At 44.3% G+C, this 15,534-nt stretch overlaps 1 protein-coding gene across 4 annotated transcripts in view; it reads right to left on the bottom strand.

Annotated features, from left to right (window-relative positions):
• Positions 1-5,382: 5,382 nt before the first annotated feature.
• The window catches only part of HHAT (hedgehog acyltransferase), a 309,652-nt gene continuing 299,500 nt past the window's right edge, over positions 5,383-15,534 (bottom strand). For 3 of the 4 annotated variants that reach the window (XM_077763160.1, XM_077763159.1, XM_077763162.1), the window contains one exon: positions 5,383-6,710. In XM_077763160.1, the coding sequence (XP_077619286.1) occupies positions 6,619-6,710 (92 nt within the window). In that variant the 3' untranslated portion in view covers positions 5,383-6,618. The remainder of the gene's footprint in view (positions 6,711-15,534) is intronic. The other variant, XM_077763161.1, reaches the window with a different exon arrangement.

The raw sequence follows: 15,534 nt of genomic DNA, 5'->3' as shown, positions 1-15,534 counted from the left end.
CCTGTACATGCTTTTGTCTTCTCCACTTAAGGATTTTAAGGACTTTTGCTTTGTTCCCTCTGAAAAAAAATTTTTTTTAATGAGCCAAACCTTCTCTCTCCTCACGTTTATGACATGCACTTGGCCGTGGGCTGCTTCGTGCCAACTACCTATTCTTCCCTGGACGCTGCTCTGGCTTCCTAAGCAAGGACCACAAGCTTCAGATACTGACTGAACCTTCCACTATCTGGTGGCTGAAGAGAGGTTAGGGAAACACAGAATTACTAGGTGTTGGACTGAACATTTAGACTTTAAAAGTTATGTTGGAGTATTTACCTGGGTTTTTTTTTTTCCTTTTTGAGGGAAGGAGACATAATGTATCACACCATTGCCCAGTACTTGCCGGTTACTTGATCTCGTACTTAAACTCCTTACCTCGGATGTTATTCGTAGGGTGGCTGCCTCCACTTCCCAGAGTGTCAGCCTCTTTGGAGCCAGAGGTTTTGCCTCAGCACTTGGCTGCTTGTTGACCTTGCTCTCCCCCACCGATGGAGGAGTGGGAGTGAGGGATGAGTCTATGAAATAAGATGGTCAGCGAGACGGAGTGCTTGTTCTCGGTAGAGGATGGGACCCCGGCACGGAGTGCTGCTGTCCAGGGCACCTGCAAGGGCTCTTCCAGCGAGGATGCCAGGGATCCCCCAGGAAGGAGAGGGAGGCAGCCCTCTGGTTGAGAAGCTCTGGTCTGGTGCACAGTTTTGATATCTGTACCTCCATCCATCCCATTTTCTCATGCTTAGACCTCCTGGCTTGGTTCTAAGACCATTCTTCATGTTCTCAACCTCAGGGTCCATCTGTGTGCCGAAAGTTTGTAGTCAGTAGCAGGTAACCAGTGGGTTTAAAAAAAAAAAAAAATCTAATGCTACGACAGCATGGGCCCAAGGGTTTCAAAGCTGTTCCCGTTTCTTGTTATCCAATTCTTGGGCCTGTTTTACCCTCCACCCTCTAGACCCTGTGTGCTGTTGCTGGCTGAACATCAGGCCCTTTTCTGAAAGGAATCTTCTTTCAGAAGTGGAGCTAGCATGGCTCAGAGTAAAAACACACTCCACCGCCGTACCCAGCAAGCTTCCTCTCCGAATCCTTCGGTGGAAGGTGAAATAAGCCAGGTGTCAGGATTTTTGCTGGAGCCTTTGGAGGGGCTAAAATAATGCCTTAGGAGCAGTCAGTGTGGGGAAGAGCCTCATCTCCACTTGCTGCACACACGCTTTCTGGAAAACTGCAGGAGTCCTGGTGGAGACACAAGTTGCTGATGTGCGTTTGAGGAGTAGACTGTACAATGTTTTGCAATAAAGATGTTTAGCCTTAAGACCCTTGACTGGAACTCCAGCTGTGATGGAGCTGCCGACACCCACCTCCTCCTTCCTCCCGTCACGTTGCTTTAAGAGGAACCCACTGAGGGCACGCTCAGACCCCGGGGTAGCCTCTCCTCTGTCACTAAATCGTTGTACTGCCTTCTCGCTCGCTTCAATACAAATACCTTCACCAGCTCTTCTGCCCTCCAGCTGGGGGATTTCTCGGTCTCCTCAGCACCAACTGCATTTTCTGACCCAAGGTATTCGTGTTGAGAAGTGTCGGTTCCCATTCCCTCTGATACACAGCTCAAAAGAATCAATGTGAATGTGCAGCTTAAATCAGTTTCAAGTGAAACTTCATTCTCACACGAGCAAATCAGACTTCTTCTGGAACCTCTAGAAGCGGACTCGAAGCCCGGCACGTGCCGGGCTCGGTGGGTGCCCTCTCCGACTCACCATTAGACTTTTCTTAGAGCCACTGTCTCTTTATCTGTGACTTCAGAGTCAGTCAACAGATCCAGGAGTTGTTTAAAGAGAAGTTCATGGGTCTTGTATCAGGCTATGAACAATGAGAAAGATCTTAAGATGCACCCCGCCCCAATGAATGTATTCTCTTAAAATTCAGACATTGTATTTGTGCATCGGTTGGAGACTGCCCACATCTGACGTTTCGCCAATGCCATAAGGACACTTCTACTCCTGAGCAGTTCGTCAGTCTGGGGCTTCTTATATTGACACTATTTCCATTGAGTCCCACCAAATTCTTCACTGGGTTTTTCTTTTTCCTTCGCATCTCCCTCTTTGTCCGAATGAGCGTGAATAGAGAGAAGCGCGAATGAGCTGAGACTATTTTTATGGTCAGTGAGGATGCTGCCAGAAACTCCACTGTATGTGTGCAGCCTGGGAATGTGAAGAGGAACACGTGGGCCCCTCCATGGATGATATTCCTTCCCCAACATTTTTAAACAAGCACAAATTATATTTGTAAAAAAAAAAAAAAAAAAAAGTTTTATTTATTATGGTAATAAACTATTTTATACATGATACTTGCTTTTGCTTTTTCTTCTATAATTTTAAGGCACTGAATTGGGTGTTCTAAGATGCCAGAACAAGGATGGTACTTTCTCTTCCTTTTCAAGAGCCTGGGAGGCTCTAATTTGGATAGTGCCTCTAAGTGTGGTTTGGGAGAACTCAAAATTCTAGAGGCACCAGGGCTGTGTGTCTAAGTACAGCACAGCGAGAGAGTAGTCATGAAGGTGCTTTGCCATATGATCTAGAAACAGAGCTGTATCTGCTATACAAGTGTACAGAGATGCCTTCAAAACTTGGAATCACTGGAAAGCTGTGGTACGACACATTGATTTAATGCTTATCTGAAGGTGGCTTCCCAAGAAGTAAACTTTTAAATTTTAAACAATTTGGATTGAAATTTAAGATTTCTGAAGGCTTCCTTGCCTTTTAAAATACATTGTAAAAAACATAATCTTTTTGGAATGCTTCCATATCAACAGTGGGAATTATGATCTGTGCTTTAATTCATTGATGGTCTCAGAAGCTAGTAAGGTGGAGGACTGCTTGCCCCTAAACCGACTAGTCCTCTCTACCAGCACTCAGTTCCATTATGGATTTAATAGGTGTTACTTCCTGCTCATGGCAAGATTCTTCACAACACTGTCAACCTGAGTTCCTATTTAGTACCACTGGATTACATTCCAAAAAGGGCACTTTTCTTTTTGTAGACACCAGAATTTAATTCAGGATGAGGAATCTGTGATCTGCAAGCCATATTCAGGCCTCTGCTTGATCTCACAGGGCCACAGTGAATACAGTATTTTTAAGGACGTCCTCCCTACAACCTATTATTTCATTACATTGCAGAAGAGCATAATAAAGGTGATAGATTTAAAGGTGATAGATTTAAAGGTGATAGATTTAAAATTCCGATTTGATATTCATTCAAAAAGCTGACCTAAAAAAAAGAAGTCTCACCTAATAAAGCACTGAACATTATGCTCTTTATATATCCTCAATTGTGAAAATAATCTTTTTGTGAATATGATTTTTATAATTTTTGACACAAAAGGGCTAGTAATACAGAGCTAAGTAATAGATACTACATTCTGGGTGCCCCAGGAGTTTCAACTATTTTAAAAGGGGGATTTTTTTGGTTTTATTTTAAAGTTTACTCACTTATTTTTGAGAGGGCACGAGAGAGAGAGAGAGAGAGAGAGAGAGAGAGAGAGAGAGAGAGAGAATATCCCAAGCAGGTTCCACACTGTCAGCCCAGAGCCTGATACACTGTGAGATCATGACCTGAGCCAAAGTCAAGATGCTTAACCAACTGAGCCACCCAAGCACCCTGTTGGTTTGTTTTAAAATAAAACAGGGCACCTGGGTGGCTTAGTAAGTTAAGCGTCCAACTTCAGCTTAGGTCATGATCTTATGGTTTGTGAGTTCAAGCCCCACATCAGGCTCCAGTCTGGCAGTGCAGAACCTCCTTAGGATTCTCTCTCTCTCTCTCTCTCTCTCTGCCCCTCCCCCACTTTCACTCTATCTGTCAAAATATTAAATAAACATAAAATAAAATAAAATGACTTCCCTAAGGAAGGGTCTCAGCTTTCTCAATGCCCAGTGAGAAAGGCCAGCACCATCAAGATAGTTTGGCTTCTCAACAGTTGGTCCTATTGTGTGGATATGTTCTGGTACATTTGTTAGAAAGCAAACTCATTATGCTTAATTTCTTATACTTAGTCAACAATTATATTATTATTTTAAATAAGCAAGTGAGCAGTCTCCATTTTTTTTTAAGGGGAACACCTGTCCCACTAAATTACTATCCTCCCAATATATACACATCATTATATAATTGAATAGATGATATATTTTCTTCCCATGCTTGCAGTCTTTAAATAGAACAAAAGGTTTTCTCCTGTCACTTCCAACAAATTAATCTGAAGGAATAATAAAATACCTTTAAGTCTTCCTGCACAGCCCCAAATTAGTCAAAATGGCCACGAGTTGGCTGCCCTTCAGACGTCTTGCTTGCCTCCTTGGGGATCATCTTGGCAATCCTGCTTGGAGCACTCTGGCTTGCCCAGAGCTAGGTTGAGGTCATAGGATCCTGGGGCTAGAAGTTACCTTGAGACCTTGTCTAGTTGCTTTCCAGCCCCATGCCTGAAGTTGCCCAGGGCTGATGACTCTGGCAAGTGACATGTCACATGCTCCTCAGCCGGAACGACTCTGTCTTCTCAGAGATACTTCAAGAGTCTCATTTAAAGCAACTCCAAGATTTTACTTCACATGCATGAAGAGAGACATATTTTTGTTTTCATACTACAGTTGGAGAACAGCAAGAGGTTAAAGAAAACAATGGTTCTAAAAAATACACATGTTGGTTAATCGGGCTGCCAATAATTTACTAATTCTTGAGAACCACTCTAAATCATGTGATAGCTTAAAAGAAATTCAGGCTTATTACCTTCAAATATATTCACTGATTCTTCCAATACAGTTGAATGAATAAGCTTACTTGTTTTTACATAAATGATTTCTGAAGAGTTCAAAATTCTTTGTATTGTTTATACACGTACGTATGTTAGACATTTGCCTACAATCATCTTCATATTCCTGTATTTCCTTAGCCAGCCCTTTCCTTCCATGTGAACTTCAGCCAAACTCCCTGTGACTGACCACAGTTCCTAAACTAGTATTGGTCCATGATGTACTATAATCATTTGAGTGCTCACTCTTCCCAGCCCCAGCACCTTGGAATCACCTACCTGGACCTCCCTCTCATTTACCAAGTCAGTTGCTGAGGCCACTGCTACCAGCCTGCCTGCCCCTCTGGGTCTGTTCCTTGCAGAGGCCAACACAGGGTGTACCCACTCCACGCCATCCGCTCCACATCTGCTCTTCCAGGCAGAATGGCTAGGAAGAAAGGATGTCAGCAAGATGGCCAGTCCTGCAGTCTAGGAGTATCTCATTGAGTTAAAACCACAGCTAGGACAGAAGGACCACAGTAGATAACAAATATGAGATATGTGGCCAGACCAGGTCCAAGAGAACCTTTCATTCAATAACAATTTAATTCACGTGTTTGAGATATATATTAAGTTTACCCATAATGAGGTACACAATGGATTGAAACCTCAAAGCTTCTTTACCACTCAGCATCTGCTCTCTCAAAACCACCACCACCACCACCCTCTGAAGCCAGACATATTCAGAATTATCTACTACTTGGGTCAGTGGTCTGTCATGTGCTTTCCAAAAGAGTGAACAGTTAAGAGTTATGCGTGTTTAGAATTTAAGCATTTTCCTCAAAAAAAATTCAAAATGATTCTACAACTATGTAAATTATCAGTGTGATAGAAAAGGCTCCATTTTATTTGAAACAAAACAAAACAATGTGAACTACTGAGTGCCAACCACTGCGCAGGAAGATGACTGCTGGAGCTGACTTGCACGGAGAGTAGAAAAGATGACGGTAACCATCCTTACCCTCTGTCACTTGCCTGATAGCACTAGTCTGTGGACGTGTTATCCCCTGGTTTCTTAATTCTGCTTCTATACTGGGAAATGAAGATTAACCGTCTGCTAGAGGAACTGCCATATTTATCCTTCTCTGTAAATCTAGGGCACAATCACCTGGACAGTGTTCAAATAACAGGTCTCCTTAGGTACTGACCCCTTGGAAACCACAGGACATGTTGTATGTTCCTTGATTGGGCAATTAGAAACAGGGCTGTGGTGTTGTTCCCTCCCTGCTGGGGAGCTGAAGTGTGAAACTCGCCCCCAGTGCTGGTTTGAGAGACCACATCACAGGACATGGGGAAGAGGTCACTCACGTGTTACCAAAATGCTTCAGAAGTACACTCAGTGGAGAACAGGACTTACCACTATCAGGATTTCTGTGCTGTAATCGAGAAATGTCTATTGCATTTAATTCTTGGTAAAGTAGAAAGAACCCAAAGGGCCACCGGGACTGGGTTCTAGAGCACAATGTCAGCATGTACAGCTGAGCGAGATACTCCTGCTCTGGACCCTTGCTTACTCAGCAGGAATATGACAAGGGGAGAGGAGCTCTGGGTCCCCAAAGTTAGAAGCCTCTCTGGTTGTCAATTTTCTATGAGAGCTCCAGCTTCCAGTCTTGGAGTGAGGTAACTTCAACAAAAGATGAACAGATCAAACAAGCACTGGTCCCTCGGAGGTGATCTTGGTGTGCAAGGTCAGGGTGAAGCACCATTTGCCTCGGAGGCCAGCAGTAAGGGCTGGCGTGGGCCGGTCAGCTTTAGTCCACGGAGTATGTCCGGGACCAGGCAATGCCCACATGGGAGTAGCAGTACAGGAATCCCAGGACAGAGAGCGTCACGTACGGCCAGCCTGCAGGAGGAAGACAGAGATGGAAGAGCAGTTAGAAATGCCTGGGGTGGAACCTCCCACAGATGCAAACTGTCCCCCTTTGGGGGACAACCCAGGAAACAACATGGGCCTCGGTTGACACATTCAGACACACACCTCCAAGAAAGTATGCTCTAACTGGAATGCCAACAAGTTGAACCCTACATTCCCACTGGGGTCAGCATAAAATGAAGAGTGCACAATCTCAAATGGAAATTATATTTAGAAATAGGACAAGCTTTTAAAGAATACATATTTAGAAAACTAAAATAGTTAATAATCAAAAAAAGAAGAAAAGTCCACAAGACCCACAGTAAATCTCAAAATATAGATTGGCCGTTATATTGAACTGAATGCCATCTGTAAGCACACAGAAGGGAGAGCCTAAATTAAACATTTGCTTTCAAAACTCAAAGCTTTTAGTGGTTCCTTCTATAAGTACTTGTCTTAGAATATCTGATGTTCTTTTCTTTCCTCTTCTCCTCCTCCTTTCCCTCCTCCTTTTCAATTAACCACCCTTTCTGCTGAGTACTTCTTACTTAATTATCTCCATGCCTTCTACATGTTTAACTTACTCAAATATTCCTTGGGAACTCTGGAGATCCAGAGGTGCTGTGGAAGGTACGAGATGCCAAAATAGGTGACCCCACTCCAGCTCAGGAAAGAGATCCACACACTACTGGGATTTACGAGCCATATACTGGTGTGCTAGGTAATGATGTATACAGAGCACATTTCAACTGGGCTGTGTGGGGTAAGCAAGAGTTTGTCAGATGGAAAGGGACAGAGATAAGCTGCCAGAGAGACTACCAGCAGTGTATCACAGGCCACCCCAGGAACAGGGATCACAGGACTGTGGTTCCTGCACAGGGAGGGGGAGGCAGGGTAAGGACAGAAGTAAGGAGGCTGCAGGGGGGAGTCCCGGATGGTCCTGCTACTCTGCACGGACTCCTACCATGTCAAAAGTCGGCTATTATTATTAAGTTCAATTAGTACAGCATAGTGGTTAAATGTGCAGACTATGAAATGAAATTAGACATCAGTTCTAATCTTGGCTCTGCTACTTGCCACCTATGTGATCTTGAGCAACCTAATAAATCTCAAATGTAAAACTAAAAGGATAGAGCAACTTTATTAAGAGTCTTTAGAAGATGCCATGGACTGTGTCCCCCACCCCGACCCCTCCAATTCATATGTTGAAGCCGTAACCCCCAGTGTGTATTTGGAGGTGGGGCTTTTGGGAGGTAACTGGGTTGAGGTCAGATCATGAGGGTGGGGCCATCATGATGGGATTAGTGCCCTGATAAGAAGAGACACTCTCTGCACAGTGAGAAGGTAGCCATCTAGAAGTCAAGAAGATGATCTTCTCCAGGAACCAAATCAGTTGGCACCTTGATCTTGGACTTCTCCAGTCTCTGGAACTATGAGAAATAAAGCCTCTTGTTTAAGCTACCCAGTCCCTGGATTTTGTTATGGTGGCCCAAGTTGACTAACACATAAGGAAGGAATGTGTGAAATGATGTAAAGGCCTGCATGGTGCACTATGGTGGGCACTAAGGAGAGGAAGCAATAATGCTGGAGAGAGGGCACAGAAGTCTTTCTCCACCAAGAGTAGAGTGACAACAGAAGTCTAGCCCTTGTCCTCCTCTGAACTCGTTTTCAACCTGCTTCTTAGACTAGCTTGGCACAAGAATTCTCCTAGGCCCTCAAGGAAAGAAAAGTGAGGGGAGCAGAGGATTCGCAAGAGCCTGGCTCTACGACCAGCACTACAGCACCACCTCCTGTCTGCTACTCAGCCAGTGAGTGTGTTTGTTTCCTGTGGCTGCTGGAACATGTGACCACAAACTTGGCTTCAAACAACAGAAACTCATTCTCTAATACTTCTAGACGCTGAAAGTCTGAAATCAAGATGTTGTAGGCCACCTCTCTCTAAAGGTTCTAAGGGACACTGCTCCCTTACCTCTTCCAGCTTCCAGTGACCCCAGACATTCCTTGGCTTTTGGCAACATACCTTCAATCTCTGTCTCTGTCTTCATATGTCCTTCTCCCCTATGTACCTCTGTGTCCTCTCTTCTTATAAGGAAGCCAGTCATTGGGTTTCGGGCCCACTCTAAATCCAGGAGGATTTCTTCTCAAGACACTCAACTAGTTATGTCAGCAAAACACCTATTTCCAAATGAAGTCACATTCTGAGGGTCCAGATGGACATGAATTTGGGGGGCACTATTCAGCCCAGTAGAGCCAGGTATGTTTTCAAACTTCAAAATAGACCCATCCTGCCATGAGGCCCTCTGATCTCCCACCTCTGTGGCCCAGACACAGATGCCAGGGGTCCTGTCGACATCTGCTCCTCAGTGGGCTTGGGGAGCAGAAATGAGGGAGGGAGCCTCAGGCCCAGGAAGCAGCCCCAGACTTCAGCTGTGTTTAGGGTGACACACTGGCAGGTGTTTGGTAAACACAGAACCCAGAGGCTGGTTATAGAGGTGGGAGAATGGGGATGTTTTACTTACACAAAGCTGAGCCTAAGACATTGGACAGCTGTGCTTGGCCCCATGGCTGTGAAGGCTCATCCCTGTGAAACCTCCTGGCCAGCACACAGAATCATAAGGAAGACCAGCCCTAACACTGCCCAGAAGTGAGGTATACACGTGTTCAGTATGGACCACAGTCGAGCCTTGAAAATCCCCTCTAGCATTAACTGTATACCATTTGCAGAGGCAAACAGATGGCAGTTAGGAGACTTGTAATCCTGACTCTACTACACAGACCCTAGGAGGGTTTCCGTTTCTCCATCTACACAATGAGAAGTCAAAAATAAACAGAAGCACATGAAATAAAACAAGATCACAGATTTAATAGTGCTTTTAAAAAGTGTTTCTATGGAGCCTACTTGGGATTCTCTCTCTCCCCCTCGTCTGCCTGCACTCTCTCTCTCAAAATAAATACATATTAAAAAAATAAAACATAAAAAAAAATAAGTGTTTCTAGGGGCACCTAGGTGGCTCGGTTAAATATCAGACTGCTGATTTTAGCTCACGTCGTGTTTCACAGTTTGTGGGATCAAGCCCCACATCAGGATCTGTGCTGACAGCGTGGAGCCTGCTTGGGATTCTCTCTCTCTCTCCCTCTCTCTTTGCTCCTCCCCTGATCACACATGCTCGCTCATGTGCTCTCTCTCAAAATAATAAACATTAAAAAAAAAAAAAAGAATTTCAAAAATGCAAAGAATTACTATAGGACCCCCTGAGAAGTCTGAGAAGTAAAGTGTATGAAGCTGTTATGCACACATAGCTTGCTGGCCTTTTAACATGAGTGTTCCTACAGATAGTAGCCCCAGTGTACACTGGATGGCGGCCAAGGACCTCTTACCTTTTCCTGATCTCAGGAATAAGATATGTGACGGTAAGGAGAAGACAGATTCCACAAGTCACCCTTCCACAGTATTCAGCCAGCATTTCATGAGCATCTGGTGCGTTCCTGGCCCTCTCCTAGACATCAGACATCAACGTCACGCTCTGCACGGTGCCTATAGGCACAGGGTCTTTGACTGTGGCAGCTGCTAAGCCAGTACTGATGTGATCCAAGTGTTGGGGGCTGCTTGGGGCAGAGCCTCCTCTTTATCAGCGCTCAGATGATCACAGAATAAGAAACTGGGATGGGCTGGCATTATGGCAATGTTCAAAGGTTGCTATGATGCAGTTATCCAGGCTTTTCATCCATTAACAAAAAAGATGGCGTCTACAAGGGTTCTGTTCTGCCAAATAAACACAGATCTCATCCTGCAGCCCTCACTCTCCCTGGCCTTTCCCCACTCTGTGTTCTCCTTCCAGGCTCACCCTTCTCACCAGGATTACCAAGCCAAAGTGTCTGGTCAACTCCTATATCCCCACATCCCCAACCCTGTGCATGTATACAAAGACTTACAGACATACACACACGCACACAGACACACACAAAGCACACACACACACCATTAATGTGGCTCATAAAGCCTGATGGGAAGTATGATATTGGTCAAAGGAAAAGATCCTTTTTTAAACACAATTTTAAATGTTTTATTTATTTTTGAGAGCAAGAGAAATGGGGCACAAGTGGGGACTGGGGGGGGTGTTGCAGAGAGAGAGGGAGACACAGAACGAAACAGACTCCAGGCTCTGAGTTGTCAGCAAAGAGCCTGATGTGAGGCTCAAATTCACAGTCCGTAAGATCATGACCTGAGCTGAAGTCGGACACTTAACCAACTGAGCCACTCAGGCACCTCGGGAAAAGACCCTTCTTAAGAAAACACTTGTGGGGATGAGCACTGAGTGTTATGTGGAAACTAATTTGACAATAAACTATTAAAAAAAAAAAAAAAAAAAGAAAGCACTTTAAGGCCAAAACCCCCTGAACAATCAGCATATTTATGGCTAAGCTTCCAGAATCAATGATGTGTCCCAGTGGGTTTTTGATATTTGGACTTGTTAAGATCTGAACAGCTGAATAGTTCTAACAGATGACTACTAGGCAGCACTGGAGATATTACAAACAGGATGCCAACAAGTCAGGTAACAGTTGCAAAAGATTGGGTAATACAGTTAAATAGGGCAGATTACTTGACAGATCATGCATATAAGTAGGATATATAGCACAACAGATTCAATGAAGAAGATCAATGTAGGTGGTATAATAGAGTTAATAGGATGTAGGTGGTTGCATCATGATATTGTTAATAGGACATTGGTGAGTTGTGGAAGAACTACAGCTAATGAGAATAAGTAGGATACAGGGAAATGTCTATAGCTAAAAGGAAGCAAGCAGTGTAATTTTACTTGAGGTTATTATGGCTGAGCAATTTTCTGAGCAATTACATCAGTCTGAAAAGACTGGAAGGGCCGAAGCTCAGAATAGTGAAGGAAAAGACCATCATCACGTAGGGCTGTGAGAAGTCAAAGAATATATCAATTTGGTTTTCTGGAAAGTGGTGGGATAATCAGAACAAGAAGCAAGTCTAATGAACACCTTTGTTTAAAAGGTAACGTTGTAAAATGATTGCAGCCACTGTGGAAAACAGCAGGGAAGTTCCTCAAAAATTAAACACAGAATTATCACATACATACCCAAAGAATTCAAAGAACCGGAAGAGATATTTGTGTACTTGTGTTCCCAGGAGCATTACGACAACAACCAAAAGGTGGAAACACCCAAGGGTCCCCTCGCAGATGAATAAACAAAATGTTGCCCATACATAAACGGAATGTTAGCCTTCACAAGGAAACCCTGTCATAGGCTACAATATGGGTGAACCCTGAAGAGTATGCTAAATGAAATAAGCTAGATGCAAAAGGACAAACACTATATGCGAGGTATCTAGAGTATTCAGATTCCTAGAGACCAAAAGTAGAATGGCAGCTGCCAGGAGCTGGGGGACTTATTGGAGTTATTGTTTTATGGTGCTATAGTTTCAGTTGTGCAAGATTAAAAAAGTTCTAGAGATGGACAGTGGTGATATGTGCACAGCAGCGTGAATGTGCTTGATACCAGTGAACCCCACACTTAAAAATGGCTAAAATGCTAAACTGTTATATATAATTCACCACAATAAAAAATTTCTTGTGAAAGAAGCCACTGACAAAATAATATATACAGTATTATGGAATAATATGGAAAAATGAAAACTGATTTAGAGGAACAAAAAGCTCGTTAGTGGTTGTCAGGGGCCAGGGCAGAAGGAGGAACAGATTACAAATGGGGCAGTAGGACTCTTTGGGGATGATGAAAATGTTCTGCATCTTGATTATGGGAATGTTTTCAAGGGTATATATAACTGAAAAATACCTTAAATGGATATATTTTGCTGTGCATAGATTATTTCTCAATTTCAAAGTGGTAAAAAAAGTTCAGAACTTTTAAAAAAACAAGGTAACGCTGGAACATGAGCGAATCACAGACTTGCGGTATTCTGCTGTTGCTTGTATCTGCCCTAAGGTATTCAAACAAAAGATGCAGATGCAAGAAGATACAATTCACTTTTGAAATGATGATGGTCTTCAGCGCTTCATCTCCTTAGGGGCAGGACAAGCCGTGTGGAGGACTGAGCAGCGGGCTCCACTAATCATGCTTTCTTCCACTGGGCCCTCTGAGTGGGAGGAGAACACTAAGAGCTTTTTCTTAACTATGCAGACACACTCAGCAGCTGAATCAGCACAAATCCCTATCCCAGGGAAGAAATCAATCCTTCCTAATGGGAGAGGAGTTAATTGAGTTGCTGAATTGTGTATGAGCTATCAATTACCCCATCAAAGGCTCACTCAGCTGTCAGTTTGGGCAACACTCCTAAGCCTGTGACCACCATCTAGGCTCTAACAGGGCTTTTTCAAAGGCCACATCCTACTGCTAACCATTTTTAGAAGAAAATGACTTGGTGACCAGCATATGAACAAACTTTGCATGGAAGCCTTTTTCCTGCCCTTCCTCCCAGTCAGCCAGCACCATACTCTGTTGTTGTGTGAGTAGTTTATAAAGAATATGCAATCTACTACACAGTTTACAAAGAATACAGTCTTAGTGAATCCATACAACACTCCAAGATAGAAATCATTAACCCATACCAATATTCCTGCTTGAAGCCACACTGCCTCACCCAGAGTCCACATCACAAGCCTATCCATCCTATTTAGAGGAATGTCTGAAGGATTTCAGCCTGTCCTTTAATTTTTATCTATAATTATCATTGTCATTTACCATTAGCAATGGCCTAGCTTCCTCCTCCTATCCACCCAGGCAAGTTCTCTAGCCAGAGGCTCTGATGCCCTGTTGCCCATGGACTTTCTTGTTCATCCACCTCTCAGCTGTCACCTTGCTGGGTCACAGTTCTCCTTGGGGTTAATGAACACTCTCAGCTCGGCACTTGGATCCCTCTGGTCCCATGGAGCAGAATTGTCACTCAGTGACTCAAAACCGTTCTGAGAGAGAGGAGGTTCCCATTATTCCGAAGAGCCTTTGGGCTACAAAGGAAACAAGTCTCACCTCCCCAAACTCCTCTTGGTTGAAACGTATGCCTGCAAATGTGAAGGACGTGTTATGATTATTAAATGCCACCAACAGACCCAACCATATCCCTGGGGATGCACGTGCATGTCAGAGCCCGCACTGCCATCCTGGTGAAGACAGATAGGAGGCTGATGAATTTCAACCTCCACAGACAGCCTTCGTGAAGGAGTAGGCTCAAAGAAGAATATCCAATGGGGAAATGGAATTAAGAGGTGATTCCAGGAAACACTGCAGAAAAGAAAAGTCATAGGACTCAGTGACTAATGGATTTGGGGGCCAAAGAATAGATTCTCTCATTGACCCTGAGCACTGCCTCACATGGTACCCTCGGGACAGACATTGAGCTAGTACACCTCAGGGACTCTACCTAGCATTACCAGGCTGATGATTCACTACCCTACTAGTTAGTAAATGCCACGGTCCCAGCCGTTCCCTCATGACCATTCTCTGATAACACAACAATAGAAGTAAACTCCTGGGACTTGCTCCAGCCACATGGGGTCAGTCTCTTCGGACTGATGGGTCCGTGCCCATGCCATAAATTTGTGAGAGATTTTGAACACCAGCTCCCCACCCTGTATGTATATTCTGCTTTGGTGACATCAACTCCAAGGCCAGCAGAGGTAGGGTGTCAGTCCCCTTAGAGAACTAGCTCAGGCAGCAGACTCTGGTCTGCGGGTGCCGGCTCGGAGCCTGAGAAGGACCAGTGCCCCTGCACCCTGGTGCACTGTGCACCACCCTGCGGGCTTCACTGCTGCCATTTCATTCATTATTCACAATAACTTCGTGCGCTGTTGCCTTTGTTAAAAGAGCTAGCTCCTGACAGCACTTTATTTTTAACAATATTCAGGCCTGATGGGGGTAAATGATAAGGTGCCTGGGTAGCTTTATTTAAATCTTATTTACTCCAGTAGTCCCAGCCCGGAGGTCATGTGGAGCCCATTCGTCAAACAGTCCTGAGCCTGCAGACCTTCCTTCACAGCTAAATTTAGAGCTGAAACCTTAATAAAGCTATAGGGCAGGAACCTTTTCCCATCAGAGGACTACTTTATCGAAGGATATACAGCAAGCGCAAAGCTGCCCAGGCTTCGAAGCCTGTGAATTGCCGGGTCCGTTTGCAAACCCATGGGGAGAGGGGTGGAAGGGCTGAAGAACAGGCTCATGCCACATGAGGGCTAAATAACAAGTTCTTACCTCCATATACTTTACAAACCTGGGTCTCAAACCCAGGTTTTGAGGTCTTAGAGTTTTTCTAAAACATGCTCAGCTGCCTCTTTCACATCCTTTCATGAGAAAGGAAAGAGTGGATGGTTCTAATCTGTTCATGGAACTAAAGCACGCAATCCTAGGGCACTGGTTTTCTAACATGAGCCCGTGTCAGCACCTGGAGGACACGTGAAAAGAGGAAACAGGGCTCTGATCCAGGGGGCCTGGGGCGGGCCTGAGATTTGCATTTCTAATACATTCCCAGCTCAGGTGGATGCTGCTGGCCCAAGAACCACACTCTGGAAGTCACTAATTTCCATAGAAAATTGCGAGAAAAACTTTCTACTGACAGAGTTGTTCATGAATTGACTGGGCTCCTTCACAGAGCAGAGGACACAGTTATGGAGTTTATATATTATCAGGTACCTGGCTGGGCACACTCTACATTGTCACAGCCTCCTTACCAGACAAGTTTTATTAGCCCTTCTTTATAGAAAAAGGAAACTAAGCTCAGAGAAGTAGAGGAACTTTCCCAAGGTGTAACAACTAATTGGTCATCAGGCCAAAC

The sequence above is a fragment of the Crocuta crocuta genome, unplaced genomic scaffold, assembly GCF_008692635.1.
Source record: "Crocuta crocuta isolate KB4526 unplaced genomic scaffold, BGI_CrCroc_1.0 scaffold3, whole genome shotgun sequence".
Lineage (NCBI taxonomy): Eukaryota > Metazoa > Chordata > Mammalia > Carnivora > Hyaenidae > Crocuta > Crocuta crocuta.
This window is presented reverse-complemented; position numbering and strand designations above follow the sequence as displayed.